This window comes from Macrotis lagotis, chromosome 1 (assembly GCF_037893015.1).
Source record: "Macrotis lagotis isolate mMagLag1 chromosome 1, bilby.v1.9.chrom.fasta, whole genome shotgun sequence".
In the NCBI taxonomy this organism is placed as follows: domain Eukaryota; kingdom Metazoa; phylum Chordata; class Mammalia; order Peramelemorphia; family Peramelidae; genus Macrotis; species Macrotis lagotis.
In genome coordinates, this window is record NC_133658.1 from 145,665,609 (window position 1) to 145,683,850 (window position 18,242).

At 34.8% G+C, this 18,242-nt stretch overlaps 1 protein-coding gene across 2 annotated transcripts in view; it reads left to right on the forward strand.

Annotated features, from left to right (window-relative positions):
- HOOK3 (hook microtubule tethering protein 3) overlaps nt 1–18,242 on the forward strand; it is a 111,116-nt gene that overhangs the window by 60,534 nt on the left and 32,340 nt on the right. For both annotated transcript variants that reach the window (XM_074209056.1, XM_074209057.1), the window contains exons 8-13: nt 204–287; nt 1,661–1,824; nt 7,407–7,547; nt 9,228–9,429; nt 10,629–10,739; nt 16,644–16,731. In XM_074209056.1, the coding sequence (XP_074065157.1) occupies nt 204–287; nt 1,661–1,824; nt 7,407–7,547; nt 9,228–9,429; nt 10,629–10,739; nt 16,644–16,731 (790 nt within the window). The remainder of the gene's footprint in view (nt 1–203; nt 288–1,660; nt 1,825–7,406; nt 7,548–9,227; nt 9,430–10,628; nt 10,740–16,643; nt 16,732–18,242) is intronic.

Here is an 18,242-nt window from a genome sequence, read left to right on the forward strand (position 1 = left end):
TTAAGAGTGGAAAAAATGAGACATAATCCTCAGTAAAACAATTAAGTTTATGAACTCTTTTTGTTTTTTGAAAAGAATTGGTTTAATTTTGGAAATGAGGAGGAAAACATATTTCTAGTAGATGACTGTTTTGAATCCCAGAGTTTACTCCATTTGATCCTAATAATGGACTGTCTTGTTGTTGTTTAATTTCATTTAACTAGTTGAAGAAAACCACAGAGGAACTGAATGAAGCTTTAGCAGCAAAAGAAGAGATTGCACAGAGATGCCATGAATTGGACATGCAGGTAAAGGATCAACTTTGGTGAAAAGTTTAAAGTACCAATATTTTAAATTAACCCTAATGAAATATTTAGTGGAAGTTGCCAGGTGTTTGCTCTAAGTTGATATTAGGAAAAACTTCCTAACAAATAGAGCTATACAGAGATAGAGTGCACTGTCTCAGGAGGTCATAGGTATCCCCTCTCAAGTGTTCACACTGGAAATCTTTAAGGAAAGCCTCAGGAACTGCTTGTCTAAGTTGTAGAGCAGTTTCTCATTCAGGATTAGGTTTCATTATATGGCTTCTGAAGTCTCTTTCAACTTTGAGTTTCTATGATTAGCAGTCAATAGAATGAAATCCTCCCCACCTTCTTTCTACTCTGCTTATTCAATTTTAAATTTAAAAATTTATATATTTGAGTATACATGCTTGCATATGATTATATATCATATGTTCATATGACTAGTTGGCAGGCTCTTTCTCATGCCTTTGCACTGAATGTGACTAAATCTTCTGCCCAATGTTCATACTCCTTAAGACTTTTTACATAGTTGTAAAGATTTTATATAGATGTATAATTTCTCTCATTCTACTTTTTCATTTAGATTTAAAATAATAATAATAATAATAATAGCTACCATTATATAGAACTTTAAATATATTATTTCATGATAATCCTGAAATTTTTGTTATTATTCCCATTTTGCAGATGAAGAAAATGAAACCTAGAAAGACTAAATGACTTGCTTGCTTTCACATTGTAATTTCTGAGACATGACTTGAACTTTAGTCTTCCTGATTCCAAGTTTAGCACTCTATCTACCAAGCCACCTGGCAAACACATTAACTGAACTACTGTTATGACTAATCTTTAAAATTAGCCTCAGCATTAATAATAATTAATGCTACTGCAAGAATGATGAGAGGGGGCGGCTAGGTGGCTCAGTGGATAGAGCACCGGCCCTAGAGTCAGGAGGACCGGAGTTCAAATCTGGCCTCAGACACTTAATAATTACCTAGCTGTGTGGCCTTGGGCAAGCCACTTAACCCCATTTCCCTTGCAAAAAAAAAAAACCCTAAAAAGAAAAAAAGTGATAAGAGAGCTTCATAGATGATCTTCAAACAGCCATGAAGTACACTTTAGATTTAGTAGAGACCCAAGTTCAGATCCAGTCTGGATCTCATTAACAATAACTAGGCATATGAGCACAGACAAATTATTTAACCTCTTGATTTCGATTTCCTTACAAAGTTAGCTAACATATCCCCTCTTAAATGTTTTCTTCTCCTAAGCCAGTATCCTTACCTATCCTCATAAGATATAACCTTCAGTCCTCTCACATGTTATAATGATGCTGCAGTTGAAATTTATATCTTTCTTCCTTTTTACTTTAATAGGTTGCAGCATTGCAGGAAGAAAAAAGTAGTTTACTTGCAGAAAATCAGATATTAATGGAAAGATTGAACCAATCTGATTCAATAGAAGATCCTAACAGTCCAGCTGGCCGAAGACATCTTCAGCTTCAGACTCAATTAGAACAGCTCCAGGAAGAAACATTCAGGTAAAAAGGGAGAAGAGTGCAGGAATTTTTATTTGACCAGAATCAAGATTTTTATTTCTGTATGGAGCTTTTGTTTTTGTGGGGGGTTTTGTTTTTTATTTTTAGGTTTTTGCAAGGCAAATGGGGTTAAGTGGCTTGCCCAAGGCCACACAGCTAGGTAATTATTAAATGTCTGAGCCTGGATTTGAATCCAGGTACTCCTGACTCCAGGGCCAGTGCTTTATGCACTGTGCCACCTAGCTGCCCCTGTATGAAGCTCTTGATAAGTGGTATATGATAAATGATATCTTAATAGTACAGGTAGGGCAGGAATTCAGAGGAGGAAGAGAGCACATATAAATAAGAGAAGATGCAGGACATAATTAAGAGTCACCCTTCATTTCCATTTCTTTCATTTGGTATGAAATATCTCTCCCTAGGAGTTATTGTATTTTAATTCAAATAAAGGGTATGAAGGGAAAAGGAAACTTATGCAAAGAAGATCTATTTTAAAATATTATTTTCAGCCATGTGGCAATGGGAATGAAAATTCTACAGATGTCCAAATATTCATATGGAGTGGAGTGCTAGTATAGCAGTTCCACAGATTGGGGGTATATGACAGCAAAAGATGACTTTGTTGAAGAGAAAGCTAATCCTTGATAATTAGTAGAGATTTTCCTTTCTTTTGGGGGGTATCTAGAATAGTCATTCAAAGTGTAATCCACTGCCTCCTCTTTCAGATGTACACTTGGAAGTCTTTGAGTACAGCAGTTTGTTAAGGGTAAATGAGAATCTGACCAGGGGCACATCCTTTGATTCGCTCAGGAAGCATTGGAGGGTCCTGTCTATGATGCAAGGTTCCAAGGGTTGTTTGTTGCCGGGGGGTTCTTATACACAGATAATGTATAAAAATACATTATCTGTGGTATTATTATTATTGAGAAAAGAAAAGAGACCTTAAAGATATTATTTGAGTTTTACAATTTCCCCCCCAATCTTACTTTCCTCCCCCCACCCCTCCCCACAGAAAGCAATCTGTCAGTCTTTACTTTGTTTCCATGTTGTACCTTGATCCAAATTGAGTGTGATGAGAGAGAAATCATATCCTTAAGGAAGAGACAAGAAGTCTAAGAGGTAACAAGATCAGACAATAAGATATCTGGGGTTTTTTTTCTAAATTAAAGGGAATAGTCCTTAAACTTTGTTCAAACTCCACAGCTCCTTATCTGGATACAGATGGCACTCTCCTTTGCAGACAGCCCAAAATTGTTCCCGATTGTTGCACTGATGGAATGAGCGAGTCCTTCAAGGTTAAACATCACCCCCATGTTGCTGTTAGGGTATACAGTGTTTTTCTGCTCCTCTCACTCAGCATCAGTTCATGCAAATCCCTCCAGGCTTCCCTGAAATCCCGTCCCTCCTGGTTTCTAATAGAACAGTAGTGTTCCATGACATACATATACCACAGTTTGCTAAGCCATTCCCCAATTGAAGGACATTTACTTGATTTCCAATTCTTTGCTACCACAAACAGGGCAGCTATAAATATTTTTGTACAAGTGATATTTTTACCCTTTTTCATCATCTCTTCAGGTTATAGACCCAGTAGTGGTATTGCTGCCACATAATTCTAAAAAGCAAAACTATATCCTTATGCACATAATTAGAATGATATGGGGGGGCAGCTAGGTGGTACAAGTGGATAGACCCACCAGCCTTGGAGTCAGGAATACCTGAGTTCAAATCTGGACTCAGATATTTAATAATTACCTAGCTGTGTGACCTTGGGCAAGTCATTTAACCTCATTGCCTTAAATAAATTTAAAAAAAATTTTTTAATAGAATGATATAGAATTACAAAGATTAAATGTTAATGAAGGCATTGTAGAAGTTAAAAGTTTCATTAGCTCTGACATAAGGACACAGATATATATGTCATGTGATATCTTTTCAGGTTGCCATCATTCACAATAAGAGCATCCATCATAGTCCCCTTTAAAAAAATGGCCTATCTCCTTTCTTTTTTATCCTTTTGGGAGCTATGCTACACATTTCAATTCAATTCCCAAGAGAATTTTTTTGTTCTTAGCAGTCAGTACAACAGTAAGTTCTTTTCTAGCTTTTTCTTCTTCCAGATTCTCTACTATACCCCAACCAAACTGAATTCAGTTGACTTCAGCAAACATGTATTAAGTATTGCAATCTACAGAATTTGAGAGATTGAGTAAAATGGTCTGTACACCAAAATGTATAATTGAGAGAATTGAGAGGCAGCATGGTCCATTGAAAGAGCCCTGGATGTTTAGTCAGAGATGAGTTTAGGTAAGGCATTTCACCTCTCTATCTCCTCCTGATTGATTACTTAAAGTCTCTTCTAAATCTGTTCAATTTGATAAACATTTATTAAGCACCTACTTTGTGGTGCCAGGCATTGTGCTGAGCACAAAAGATACAGATAATAAGAAAAAAGACAATCCCACCCTTGAAGAAACTTAAAATCTAATGGGAGAAGACACATTAAAGGAAACTGGAAAGTGAGGAGGTAGAAGGGGATGGATATCCAAAGTTAAGTCACTCAGCTAAGTCTGTGAACCTCTGAATGTGATAGGGAAAAAAGAAAATTGAGGTAAAATAAATATCTTGCTCATAAGCAAGAACTTTAATAAATACTGAAAACAAATGTTTTCTTTTAAGAAAGCTTTCTCTTTCTCTCTCTCTCTCTCTCTCTCTCTCTCTCTCTCTCTCTCTCTCTTCCTCTTAAAAGAGTTTAATATACCATCTCTCTTCCCCTAGAAATAGTATCAGCTAGCTTCCTTTAATTTTAACCTTTTCAGTCTACTAATCTACTTTTCAGAAATAAGACTTCTCTATTTTATCAACCATGGAATCAAGTAGATAACAGTAACAAGGACTTAAAGGAATTGAGACAAAGAAAAAATTAACTTTCTGTTTTAACTGAAATAGAAGTCTGTTTCCATGATAATGGTATTCATATCAAAACCCTCTATTTCTCCACAGACCAAGTTCCTGACTTTATGATAATCTATAGCTGGGTTGATAAAGAACTAATCCTCCCTTATACATAACTTATCCTTTCCTACCTTTATACATAGTGTTTCCTCTACCTAGAATTGTCAGTCCCTTTCCTTCAAGTCACCACCTCACCCACCCAAAGTTTTCCCTGAGATTATACTTGTCTTTTCTAGTTTACTTTCTTGAGTACTTTTTTTTAACTCTCAAGGCTATATAGGGTTACGGCTAAGGTCAGACAGCTAGAAAATGGCAAGTGTTTCAGGCCAGATTTGAACTCAGGTCCTCCTGACTCAAGGACTGGTGCTGTATCTACTGTGTCATCTAGCTACCATCTCATACATTTGTGTACTCTAACTATGGTATTTTGTTAGTTTTAGTTTTTTTTTTATACTAATTGTATCTTCACATTCAATCTTAAGTTCTTTGAAGTCTGAAACTAATCTTCATCTTCCTCTCCCCTCACTTCACTTTATGCACAAGTAAAAGCTTAATATTAGTTGAGTTGAATTGAGGATATTAAAAAGACCCCAAACCTCATGAAATATGGACCAGGTTTGCTCATAACTTCTCTCTATACCTTCTATAGATACATCTATGCTCTTTATAGCTATTACCGTCTATCTATATCTATTTATACTAAGACTTTTTGGTTATTTTGTATTGTAACCAAATTGTAGTCTGCATCTCTGTGCCATGGTATTGTTTAAGTTCCCATCACGATAAGGGCATGTAAGATGGTCTTTGATTTTATGAGGACTTAAGAAGATTGTCTTTCTCAGAACTAGGCTCTGGGGAGGTTCCAACTCTAAACCTAATGTCTTTAACCTATGTTTTGTAAATAAGATGAGGAACCCAGCTTTTAAAAACCTATGCTCAGATCCTAGGGCAAGTCACTTAACCTCTTCTCCCCGACCTCAGTTCTCCATTTGTAAGATAGGAATAATATTATGTAACCCTCCAATATAAACAATAATTTACAGTGCTTTAAAGTTTATATGGTACCTTCCATATAACATCTCCTTTAAGCCTCATAATGACCCTGTTAAGTGAATCAGTTATCCCAACTTAACAGATGAGGAAACTGAAGCCACCTAGCTAGTAAGTTTAGCCATATGCAGAATTTGAACTCAGTTCTGTCTAAAGCCAGTCTTCTATGGAGTTTTTATTACTATCAACAATAAAAGTGTCAAATAACACTATTAAGAGGCATTGTAATGGGGCGGCTAGGTGGCGCAGTGGATAAAGCACCGGCCCTGGAGTCAGGAGTACCTGGGTTCAAATCCGGTCTTGGACACTTAATAATTACCTAGCCGTGTGGCCTTGGGCAAGCCACTTAACCCCATCTGCCTTGCAAAAACCTTAAAAAAAAAAGAGGCATTGTACATATTGGGTAGAAAACAGACTCTCAAACTAGTAATCATCTGGGTTCAAGTCCCTTAATCTCTTAGTGCTATAGACAACTCTCTCAAACAAAAGTGGCATATTTTGGACGAAGTTTTACTGACAAGGAGTTTTCTATCCCTAACCCAGAATTAACAGTAAATTCTAGTATTATTTTAAACTTACTACTTCCATAAAAATTAAAAATAAATTAAGATTTTTCTGTATTGGATTCTCATTATAAAACATGAAGGTTTTATGCAGCTAGATACATAGTAAATAAATTGTAAGTGCTGATGATACAAATACAAGTATAAAGGAAAAAAAACAGTCCCTGCCCTTAAGGAGCTTACATTCTAGAGAGAAAAGATTAGACAAAAAAGGGCATCATCAAAATGGAAGTTCTAGAAAAGGACTCACCAGTGAGAAGAGGGCACTGACATGAAGGACAGCTGTATTAAGGGTTGAAAGCTCCTGAATCATGGTAGTGAAGTCCAGAGAGAAGCCAGGAAGGGAAGTGTCTTCTTTACTAACATAGACATCTGAAAGAAGATAGTTTTAAATACTTAAGAAGGCAATTATTTTCTTTGCACTTTTTACTTTTTTGTTAAAATGCCTTGTAGAGAGATCTCTATCTTATTGATTTCATCATTAGGCACCTGAATCTGACTTTCAGGAATACCCTTTAAGTTGTATGTTACAGTAGTACTCTGATTTCATTATTTTGATTATATCACAGTTGTGTAAAGACTCAGTAGCTAACATATTCCTTTAACATCATATAGCTAAAGCATTAGCTTTATATTCTTTTCCAGGACAATTTCTATTAAAAATTAAATTTAGAGTCTTTAGGAAAATGCTATTTAAGCATATATATATATATAATAAAATTATTGCTCTTGAATGGATATATATATATATATATATATCCATTCAAGAGCAATAATTTTATTTTAAGTGATCTAAACCCCTTTTCATCCAGTAGTATCTTTTTTCATATTTGCTGATGAAGGAGAAAGAATTTCATCTCTGTCTATTGAGTGGGGAGATTTTGATGGAGGATAATTTTTTTCTTTTCTTATCTTTCCCTATGCATGTTAAATTGAATTAAATTATAGTTTTCCACTATGGACAAAGGAAATTTTGGGAAGTAAATAATGTTTAGTTTATTTTGTCTTGATTTCCAGACTAGAAGCAGCCAAAGATGATTATCGAATACGCTGTGAAGAATTAGACAAAGAAATCTCTGAACTCCGGCAACAAAACGAAGAACTAACCACTTTGGCAGATGAAGCTCAGTCTTTGAAAGATGAAATAGATGTTCTTAGGTAAGCTGCTGTTTGCAGACCCATAGAGACTTTGAACCTCTTAGTTGCTTGACCAACTAGCAAGTTTTACCCATTGTAAGTGCCTTCTTTGTGCTCATCACTGAGCAGCTAGACTTGACCTGGGCTGGGAAAATACAAAAGAAGTTACTTGACACAATTAATTCTCTAGATCTTGTACAGGACTAAAGAGACTCATCTAAAACAATTAGAGATTAATCTGCAGCAGTTTGGCTGGTATGGCAACTAAGAAATATGTTTTAAAATCGTCTAAGCCATGTTTCTTTATCTCTGAGCTATCTTCAGAGGTTCTGCTTCCTCTCTTAAGTTGTCCCATAAATCACCTTAATTCAAAGAAATATATTTTCTCTACATATCTTACTTTCTATTTACAATTTAGGGAGATCTGTTAGTCTTGATAACAATCTTTAAGGGATGCAGATTGGCATCAGGAAGGCTGTTATCTCTTCAGTGCTTGCCATCCTTCAGGAAAGTGGACGATTATCACTGTGACTCTTAACCATTTAGGTGGACACCAGCTTTGAATTTTCCATAGCAACAAGATGGAAGAAGGGATTTTTGCTAGTCCTTCATCTGACTTGCATCCAATCATATTGTTTTTCCACTATCTATGATTCTTTATTATTAGTCATTTTATTTTATGCTCCCCATTCTTTGTTCTCTTGTACTTCCTAAAGCTTTATGAAAGCTTGTAAGCCCAAACTTGTGGTTTTTTGACAGACTGAAGAGTCAAGACTCCTTTCATTAATGATTATTAACCTTTTCAATACATTAATGTGTTTTGAATTTTGTGCCTCAATTTAATTTCAGAAGTATAAGCTAATAGTCCCTCTGCCCTTAATACTGGTTTTATCAGCTCTGGAAATGTGTCTTCCATTATCCATATTATGGTGAAGGCCATTGATAAGATGTGGAACGTCCAAGAGCCGGCAGCTGGAATGGCTGAAAGACTTTGAGTCTATTCCATATGAGGACTGGTTATACTAACTGAAAATGTTTATCCTAGAGTAGGAAATTCTTCAGAGAGGCCTGATGATTGTCTGATTCAGGTGTTTAACTGTCACACAGAAGAGTGTCTTACTAAGAGGGCAGAAGTAGAAACAATGGGTAGAAGTTGAGAGACACACATTTATCCTCCATATAAGGCAGCTAGTGCAGCATAAAACTCAAATGGGCCACCTCAGGAGGAGGTGCATTTGTCCTGTGGACTTGGTTGAGCGAGGATTCTTTTTTTTAAATACAAATTGCCATTAGATATATAGGGTGTTCACTGCAGCCTTTCCTAACACTGAAATTCTATAGACAGAATTCTGGGCAATTCAGATAGGGCAAGATTGGTGTGCATCAAACAGAGAAAAAATTATGGAGTCTGAATGCAGATCAAAGCATACTATTTTCATTTGTTTTTATTGCTTTTTCTTTCTCATGGTTTCTCCCTTTTGTTCTTATTCTTCTTTTACTGATAATCTATGGATATATGTATAACATGATCTATATCAGATTGTTTGCTGTCTTGGGGGGGGGAAGAGAGGAGGGAGAAAATTTTACATTAATGTTGAAAACTTATCTTTACCTGTAGAAAAAAATAATAACTAAAGGGAAAAAAGCTAATTTTAAAAAGGGTTCACATGGAAATGATTTTTAATTCCCAATTTCACCCAGGCATTCTTCTGATAAAGTGGCTAAACTTGAAGGCCAAGTAGAATCGTATAAAAAGAAACTAGAAGATCTTGGTGATTTAAGGCGGCAGGTGAAACTCTTAGAAGAGAAGAACACAATGTACATGCAGAATACCGTCAGTCTAGAGGAGGAGTTAAGGAAAGCCAATGCAGCTCGCAGTCAGCTTGAAACGTACAAGAGACAGGTGAGAGATTGTTCTTTTGTAGTAGTTTATTCATGCAGACAAATTTTGCTTTTTTATCACAGTGCTCATTTTCAAGACAATTCCTGCTAAATTTAATTTTTTAATGTGCTGTTCCTGATTTCCATAACTCTATAATAAATAGCTTTTTTACAAACCCAGGGTATTATTTAGGATAGAATTGAATCTATCCAGTAAATTCTTATACCCTGATCTCTGTTTCCTTGTTCTGGTTAGCTCTCTGAGACTGTGTATATTAAATTCATAAGCACCTTGGTTTGTCAGTTTCTTTGTCCTTTCTGGTTTCAAGCATAGTGTACTAATAATGAAAATTCTGTATATTTTTATTATTTTCTACAAACTTATATGTTCTTATTGTCTCACTTATTAAACTGTAGCTCCTTTTAAGCAAGACTTACTTAATTTATTACATTTGTATTCCCATCACCTAGCACAGTTAGTAAGCCCTCAATAAAGTGTTAATTGATTAAATGGCCTCTTTATAAAAGTTCACTGTTGAGGAAGCACTTTGGATACATTCTCATTTGAGCCTTACAATATTATCCCCCATTTAGAGGATAGATTAGAAAACTAGAGATCAGAGAATTTGAGCCTATGATCATCTTACTATCTACATGGGCTTCTTGCTGTTCACCCAAACTTGTGACACTGCAGTTTTTCACCTGCTTTCTCTGTGTAGAGTAACTAAATGATTAGTATATTCTTGAAAGGGAAGATCAGTGATTAATTGCCATATGAATTAATGTATGTTGATTTGCTCACATGATTTGTTCATGGTTACATAGCTGGGAAGTGTGGGGGGATTGTCTTTCAGACTTCATGCACAAAGCAGCAGAAAATTACTTTAGTCTTTGAGCCTCAGTTTTATCATCCTTAAAATAGTAGTTATATTATATGCCTACCTAAGTCAGAAGGTTTTTGTGAAACCTCTTTAAATATAAATTAGAATAATAGGTAACAGTCTTCTAAAGGGGCTCTTATTTTCTAACAAATATGTTCACCTATTTCGCCAAATGCTTTTGGTTTAAACTAGACTCTCTTACGGTACACATTTGATTGAGAAATAATATTTAAGAAGGGTATAGATGTGGGGGAGGGGGAGTATCTTTATGGATTTATAATGTAAAGAAAACTTGTAGTTTTTTATTACTTTTATTAATAATTTCTTATTTCTGTAATAGGTAGTAGAACTACAAAATAGATTATCTGAAGAATCGAAGAAAGCAGATAAATTAGATTTTGAATATAAACGACTGAAAGAAAAAGTAGACAGTCTTCAAAAAGAAAAGGATGTGAGTATACTTTTATTTTTGTTATTACTGGTAAATTAAAGCAGTGGTAGCTAGAGTGAGAAATTGAATCAAGAAAACCTGGGTTCAAATCCTGTCTTGTTGCTTTTGACCCCAGACAAGACATTTCTCTAGGACTAATCCACCAAGTCAGTGGTTGTGATTTTAGTCTAAAGCAGCCATTCTCAAAAGTATAATATGAAGAGGCGACTAGGTGGTGCAGTGAATAGAGCACTGGCCCTGGAGTCAGGAGGACCTGAGTTCAATCTGGCACTTAATAATTACTTAGCTGTGTGGCCTTGGGCAAGCCACTTAACCCCATTGCCTTGGCAAAAAAAAAAAAAGTATTATTAAAAGACTCCTCCCTTTTCCACCTGCATATCCATGTGAGATCTGATTTTTTAAAATATACTTCAAGCAAAAAAAATGCAGAAACACATATAAGAAGCTAAATATCTATTAAACCAGACCTTAAAAAAACTTTAGAAAAATTTGTAAAACCATACAACTCTTCTCATTAATTTTTGTTTTGGAAAATATATCTCTTTTTCATAAATAGATTTATAGATTCATAGATTTATTGTTATTTTTAATAAATTAATATCTTAGAGCTTTATTGGTTTTAGTTTTTAATGAAGTATATATTGATAGCTATAACCCTTATAAACAAAAGCTGGGGTCCTTGCTTGGAGGCAATTGGAATTAAGGGTCACACAGGACCCACTTTGCCATCTAGCTGCCCTACCTTAGTAATTTTTAAGAGTATAAAGGGGATCTAAGACCAAAAAGTTTAAGAAAAACTTATTTAAGACAGTTCCTACTCTAGGAGTTCACACTTACAATGTGCAATTCACTATGCTAAACCTTGGGAATAAAAATACATACATTTGAAAAGCTTCCTATCCTTGGGAAGCTTGCATTCTGATGGGGAGCAAGAGTGTTTGGATTCAGATTCTTTTTAGGAAGTCATGGGAATGGCATATTCCATAAGACAGTTTATTAACTGATAATGCCTTTCCAGAAGCTAATCCTTTGGTTAATGTGCCTAGAACAAGAAATGGCAAAGGCAGGTGAGGAAGCTGTAGTTTATGGCAAGGGTAGATGGCAACATGATGGGTGAGTTGATAGGATGAGAAACAAAGCATGGTCTGGGAGCTGACCTAGATAGAAGCTTAGTAAGTTTGTACTCAGATATTCCCCAAACAAGAGTTTCAAATTTGGAGCTTGAGCATGGATTCTGTGTAATAGAAAGGTCTGGGTTAGGGGAGGCCCTAGATTCTAGGAGATGGCTAGATATAGAAGGCTAGGTGAATCTGTGTTCATTCAGTCCAGAATCACAACTATTCAGCCTGAGACAGGAGTTTCAAAATTGAATAAATTGATATAATAATAAATCTTTTGATATTGCTAATGTCAAGGTAATTATATTTATTTAAGTAATGTTTATATAAAAGAATATTTCATTAACTGGTTATTTTATAAGAAATGAAATGTGGGTGCTATCAAATAGCAGCTACATTAATAGTTAAGGAATAATTCTGAAATGAAAACCTCAAAAATAAGTTTCTCTTTCCTTTGTGTCTTCCTTTCTTCTGTATTTGGTCTCTTCTACTAATGTTGCCTATGCTACCCCTATCTGGTATGATGCCATTTAAATTTTTGTTTCTTTCATATGGTTTGTATGTAATTTTAATGACATATATAAACTTATTTTTACTTTCAAAATGTGTTCTTGCTTTTACTTATGTTTAATTTTCATCTCTTTCCATGTACTTGCCTTTGGAAGATTAAGGTCATATTAATATGGAATTTTCTGGTAATTACTGAATTAAGAGCTCCCTTGAATAGTAAAATTCATTTAATTAGGAAATCTTCCCCTATTTTCTCATTTGAGGCTCTTAAAACCTTGCTCAGAAGGTTTCTCCCTCATCAACCTGCCCTTCTATCCTGAAGATGAAATAAACTGGACTGTTTTTCTCTTTTCCTTTTCATCTTATTTCTATATGCTGTGACTCTATTTTTGTTCTTATCAAAATTTCTTTTTCCCTTTCCACATTTCACCCCAAGCTTCTATCTACATTGACATATTTCTAGGCCTCATGGTGATTTCTTTGTTGTTGTTGTTGTTGTTTTTAGGTTGTTTTTTTTTTGTTTGTTTGTTTGTTTTTTGCCAGGCAAATGGGGTTAAGTGGCTTGCCCAAGGCCACACAGCTAGGTAATTATTAAGTGTCTGAGACCGGATTTGAACTCAGGTACTCCCTGCTCCAAGGGCCGGTGCTCTATCCACTGCGCCACCTAGCTGACCCTCATGGTGATTTCTTAACAATGAAAAGTTCCCTGTTTTAAATTCATGGTCTTTTTCCTTTGGTGAGGCATTTGGGGTTAAGTGACTTACCCAGCATTATATAGCTAGTAAGTGTCAAGTGTCTTGAAACTGGATTTCAACTCAAGTCCTCCTGATTCTTGGGCAGTGCTATATCTCCTGTGTCACCTAGCTCCCTCTTCATGGCTTTTTTTGCTAGTTTTATCTTGCACCTGTTGACTACAGTTGATGTTAAAGGAGAGCAAGGTGATAAGAAACCACAACACCAAAATTATTTGATAAATCAGGGAAGTAAAATTTCCCAATATTGAAATTAAACCTAATTCTTATTATAGGTACATGCTACCAAGTCATGAAAATTTTGGTAAACAAGTTATTGATTACATACTTTAAAACATCTGGATTTTGTCAACATTTTTCATTTTGAACAGTTAGAAAGCTACTTCTTTAAAGATTATTAGGTTCTAATTTTTTTCCTAGAATAATTCCAATCAAAAAGAAAATAGCAGGGTTTATATTTCCTTGAAATTTAGGACATAATAAAACAGTGAGAAATTAATTTTGACTTTAGGTTTCAGATTTGTTTTTTAACATTCTACATAAACTTTACTTAAATATAATTGCCTTGACATTAGCAATACCAGAAGATCTTTTATTGTTTCAATTTACTCAGCTTTGGAACTCCTGCCCTGGAACTGAATGATTGTAATTCCTATTTTTTTTAATAGGATGAAAATAACTTAAAAATTAATAAATAAAAGAATGGAAAAAATTTTGTTTAACCATAGTAAACTATTTGTTGCACACTATCAATACCAATGCAAAAACTATATAGTCCCTGCCCATATAGCTTAACATAATAATAGGAGGTTAGGGCACATGTAGGTACTACTGAGGAATGAATATTTTTCTTTGAGAAGTGACAGGTATGGAAGTGTAGTTTCTTGTGTTGTGGAAGTATAATATGGATAAAGAAAATGATGACCATTAATATATTTCAACATAACAGTGCTTTCTGTAATTTACATTATAAAATTTATAATTTTTTTTTGCAAGGCAATAGGGTTAAGTGACTTGCCCAAGGTCACATAGCTAAGTAAGTATTATGTGTCTGAGACTGAATTTGAACTCAGGTCCTCCTGACTCCAGGGCCAGTGCTCTATTCATAGCATCACTTAGCTGACCCCTAAAATTTATATTTTCTTAATTGAAATCTAGACAAGCATTGCTCTTTTAAAAAAGTGAACAAATCAAATTAATTGAAAATTTCAGGTAAAGCCTTATCATTTACTAAAGAATGTTAGATATCACATATCAAAATGTGTTTTTGCATAATTACTAAATACTAGATATGTCATGTAATAGAGCTCTCCTTCTAATGAGTTATCATAAACATCTGATAAAAACTAATTGAATTTTAGAGTTTGAAGAAACATTAGAGATCATTCTGGTTCAACTCCTAAATCCTAAGATGGACTTTTTAGTATGACATATATATACTTTTCTTTTGTTCCCTGTTCCCAACTCATGAAATGCTTAATATTCATATTGAATACATAATATAAGATGTCTTATACTTCCCTACTCATCAACCTCTTACAACCTAGCTTAAGTCTTTCCTAGCATTCTGCTGGAATTTCTTTCTTCAAAAATCACCATTGACTCTCTAATTGTCAAATCCAGTGGTCCTGAGTTGTGTTGGCCCCTTTATATCTTTGATGCCTTAAGATACTCAGTCCTCCTTCTTCCTGACCCAGCTCCTTCTCTTTAGCTTTAGATTCAGAAATACCACACATTCTTCAATTCTTACGACACTACATTTTACACTACTTTGTCATACCTTCTTCTAGTTTCTCATTTTTCCAGGCTTCTTAATGAAACTGTCCTTGGAAGTCCTCTTTCTCTCTCCCCGCTACTTTTCCTCTCTACACAATGCCTTATCTCTTGGCTTCAGCCACTATTTATGTATAAATATGAATTTTTAAATAATCTGATGTCTGAGTTCCAGACCCATGTCTCTAGTTGTTTTCAGAACAGTTCCACTGAAATGAATCACTGTTACTTCAGGATCAACATTTTCTAAATTAGGTTTTCCCTTAATTCAGTTCTTACTTTTTATTCTGTCAATATTTCTTTATTCCTCTAATTCAATACCCTCTGTGGGTTTATTGTATCAGTTACACTTACATAATGTGTCTTGCATATGTTCCCTTCTTTCTACTCTTGTTGCTACTGCCCTGGAGGGCCCATCTAGGAACAGTGGATAGAAATTACAGAAAAGCAAATCTAGTTAAAAAGTAAGGAAAAACATCCTAACAGGGAGTTATCCAAAAGTGTAATGAGCTGCTTCTGGAAGCTTTCAGACCTCTTGTACAGAATATTCAGGTAGAAATTATACCACATAATCTGAAATCCCTTCTAACACTCAAGCTAATGTGAGTGATTCTTTGTAAAAAAAAAAAAAAAAAAAAAAATTCATTCTCTTCCTGGATTTTTACAATAGGCTTCTGGCAAATATTCTTTTGCCCATCTTCCTCAAGACCATTCTTTTTCCTACTGCTTATCATCCTTATATTCAAATCTATATTGTCCTCCATTCAGAAATCTTTAGTCAGTTCCTTTTGCCTACCAAGTAAAGTTCCAACTCATCTGCTCATTCAGAATCATTTATAATCTGGCATCACCTCATGTTTCCATCCTTATATTATTTCCATAATCTTAGCAGACTAGAGAACACTGCTACTGAACAAGTATCTTGTACAGTATCACCTCTGTGCCTTTGCTGATCTGTACACATGTAATGTCTTCCCCCTCCCTCTTTCCTTACTGAATCATTCCACACCCTCTGAAGGCTAGCTTCACAAAGTGTATAGATCATCCCCCTAACCACCTTTTCTCAATGACTTCCTCCTTCTGATCTCACAGATAAATTGTTTTTCTAATTTTCTCTTCAGCAGATCATTTAATATTATATACTATGGTCATTTGTGTTGTTTGTATCCTATCTGCCTACTGAAGTTTAAGTTTTGTAAAAGTAGAAAGTAGGTCTTATTTAAACAGGGCTCTGCACAAAGACACTGACTGAGCAATATGGTACAATAGGAAGAAACTGCTTAGTTTTTAGAGCACCTTGTTTCAAATTCTACCTCTATCATAGTGAAGAAATGCAGCCCTTGGACTAGACAACTTTTAAAAAAAGTTCTTCTTAGTTCCAAATCTGTCATCCTGTGGTTAAAGTATTAAAGATCAGCTTTAAAATGGACTATGAAATTTAGATTTTTGCAAGGCAATGGGGTTAAGTGGCTTGCCCAAGGCCACACAGCTAGATGATTATTAAGTGTCTGAGGTCAGATTTGAACTCAAGTACTCCTGACTCCAGGGCTGGTGCTCTACCACTGTGCCACCTAGCTGCCCCCAAAAATTTATATTTCATAAAATGTACCTGAGTTTGCATTAACTGTTCTTTTGAATATAATTTGGTAACGTAAATGTTACTTTAGTACAGCAAATAGATTTTGTACAACAAACTCTAATTACCCAATTTGTATTCCAAGCTTAATTTTCCTTGTCTTTTGTTCCTGCAGAGATTAAGAACTGAAAGGGATTCTCTTAAAGAAACCATTGAAGAACTTAGATGTGTACAGGCCCAAGAAGGACAACTCACTACTCAAGGTAACAAAAAAAATGTCCTGCATTCAAAGAAATGTAATTTACGTTTAGCTCTTGCTACAGCATTCATAATACAGGTTTAAGCAAAAGTGTTTTAGTAAATTCTTTTAGCTAAAAATTTAATTAAAATATATTTAAAGCTATTTTTAGGTCTCTTTAGAAGTCTGTAGACAAATTTTAGGATGTCTGTGATCTTGATTAGGAAAAAATTACATTTTTATTTTCAATAATATTTGATTTCTTTTATAATCCTTTGTATTTTACATATTTAAAAATATTATTCCCAGGGCAGCTGAGAGGCACAGTGCATAACACTGCCCCTGAAGTCAAGAGCACCTGTGTTCAAATGCGGCCTTGGACATTTAATAATTACCTAGCTGTGTGACCTTGGGCAAGTCACTTAACCCCATTGCCTTGCAAAAACTAAAAATAAAAACCATCATTCTCAGATCTTGTTCTTTATTAATATTTTATTCAGTGGACTGCCAAAAGGCATCCATGACACACAGTCAAGTAATAGAGGAAAGACTGTTAGTGTAATCAAGAAAATAGTAGTTGAACTATTTTAATCAAAACAAAAACTTGAGAACTTGAGACTAGAGCTCCTAAGTCTGGTTTAACATATATAGTCTTTTTGTAGGAAACAATAAAAAGGATTATGAGGCAACATTTCTTCAGTGACTTTTCAACAATTTTTGACTGCTTTTTTTGGGTCAGTGAAGTCAGTTCATTAGAGCATAAACCAACCTCTAAAGGAGTGGAAGGTTTAACTTTGATCTCTTTATATGTACAACTTTCTTAATAGAAAGATATTTTAAAGTTCATTTTACTAGGATGGGGTTTTTTCCTTGTAAAACAGTTTATTGTGAAAAAATATCAAATTTTATTTTCATCAAAATGGTGGAAAGAAATTAGGAAATGTGGGTGGGTAGTAATTCATTAAGTGGCATATTCAACTACCTGGTCTCTTTGTGAATTTGAGATTGGTATATATAGTTTCCTTCCATTCCCTCCAAAATACAGCTTTCCTTCCTATAATGTTTTACCTAACTGTGCTCTCTAATTATGTAACTATGCATTCCTAATTGTTAGATTCCTGTTTCGTTTTAGTCTACTCTAACATACTTGATTTTTTTTTTACTATTTAGTTTTTGCTCCTTCCCTTGATCTCCTAAAGGGAGCTTATGTACAGGGGACAAATACTATCTAGTTTTGAGGAAGAGATAGAGAAAATATGTAGAGTGTTTGCTTTGGTACTCCTTTTTTTTTTTAGATTTTTTGCAAGGCAAATGGGGTTAAGTGGGTTGCCCAAGGCCACACAGCTAGGTATTATTAAGTGTCTGAGACTGGATTTGAACCCGAGTACTCTTGACCCCAAGGCCGGTGCTTTATCCACTACGCCACCTAGCCGTCCCATTTGGTACTCCTTTCAAAACCATTCTCCTCTCTGTAGAACTATAATTCTGTCTATATCAAATATCTAGAACAAAATCTCAATAATTGATCTGTTTAGA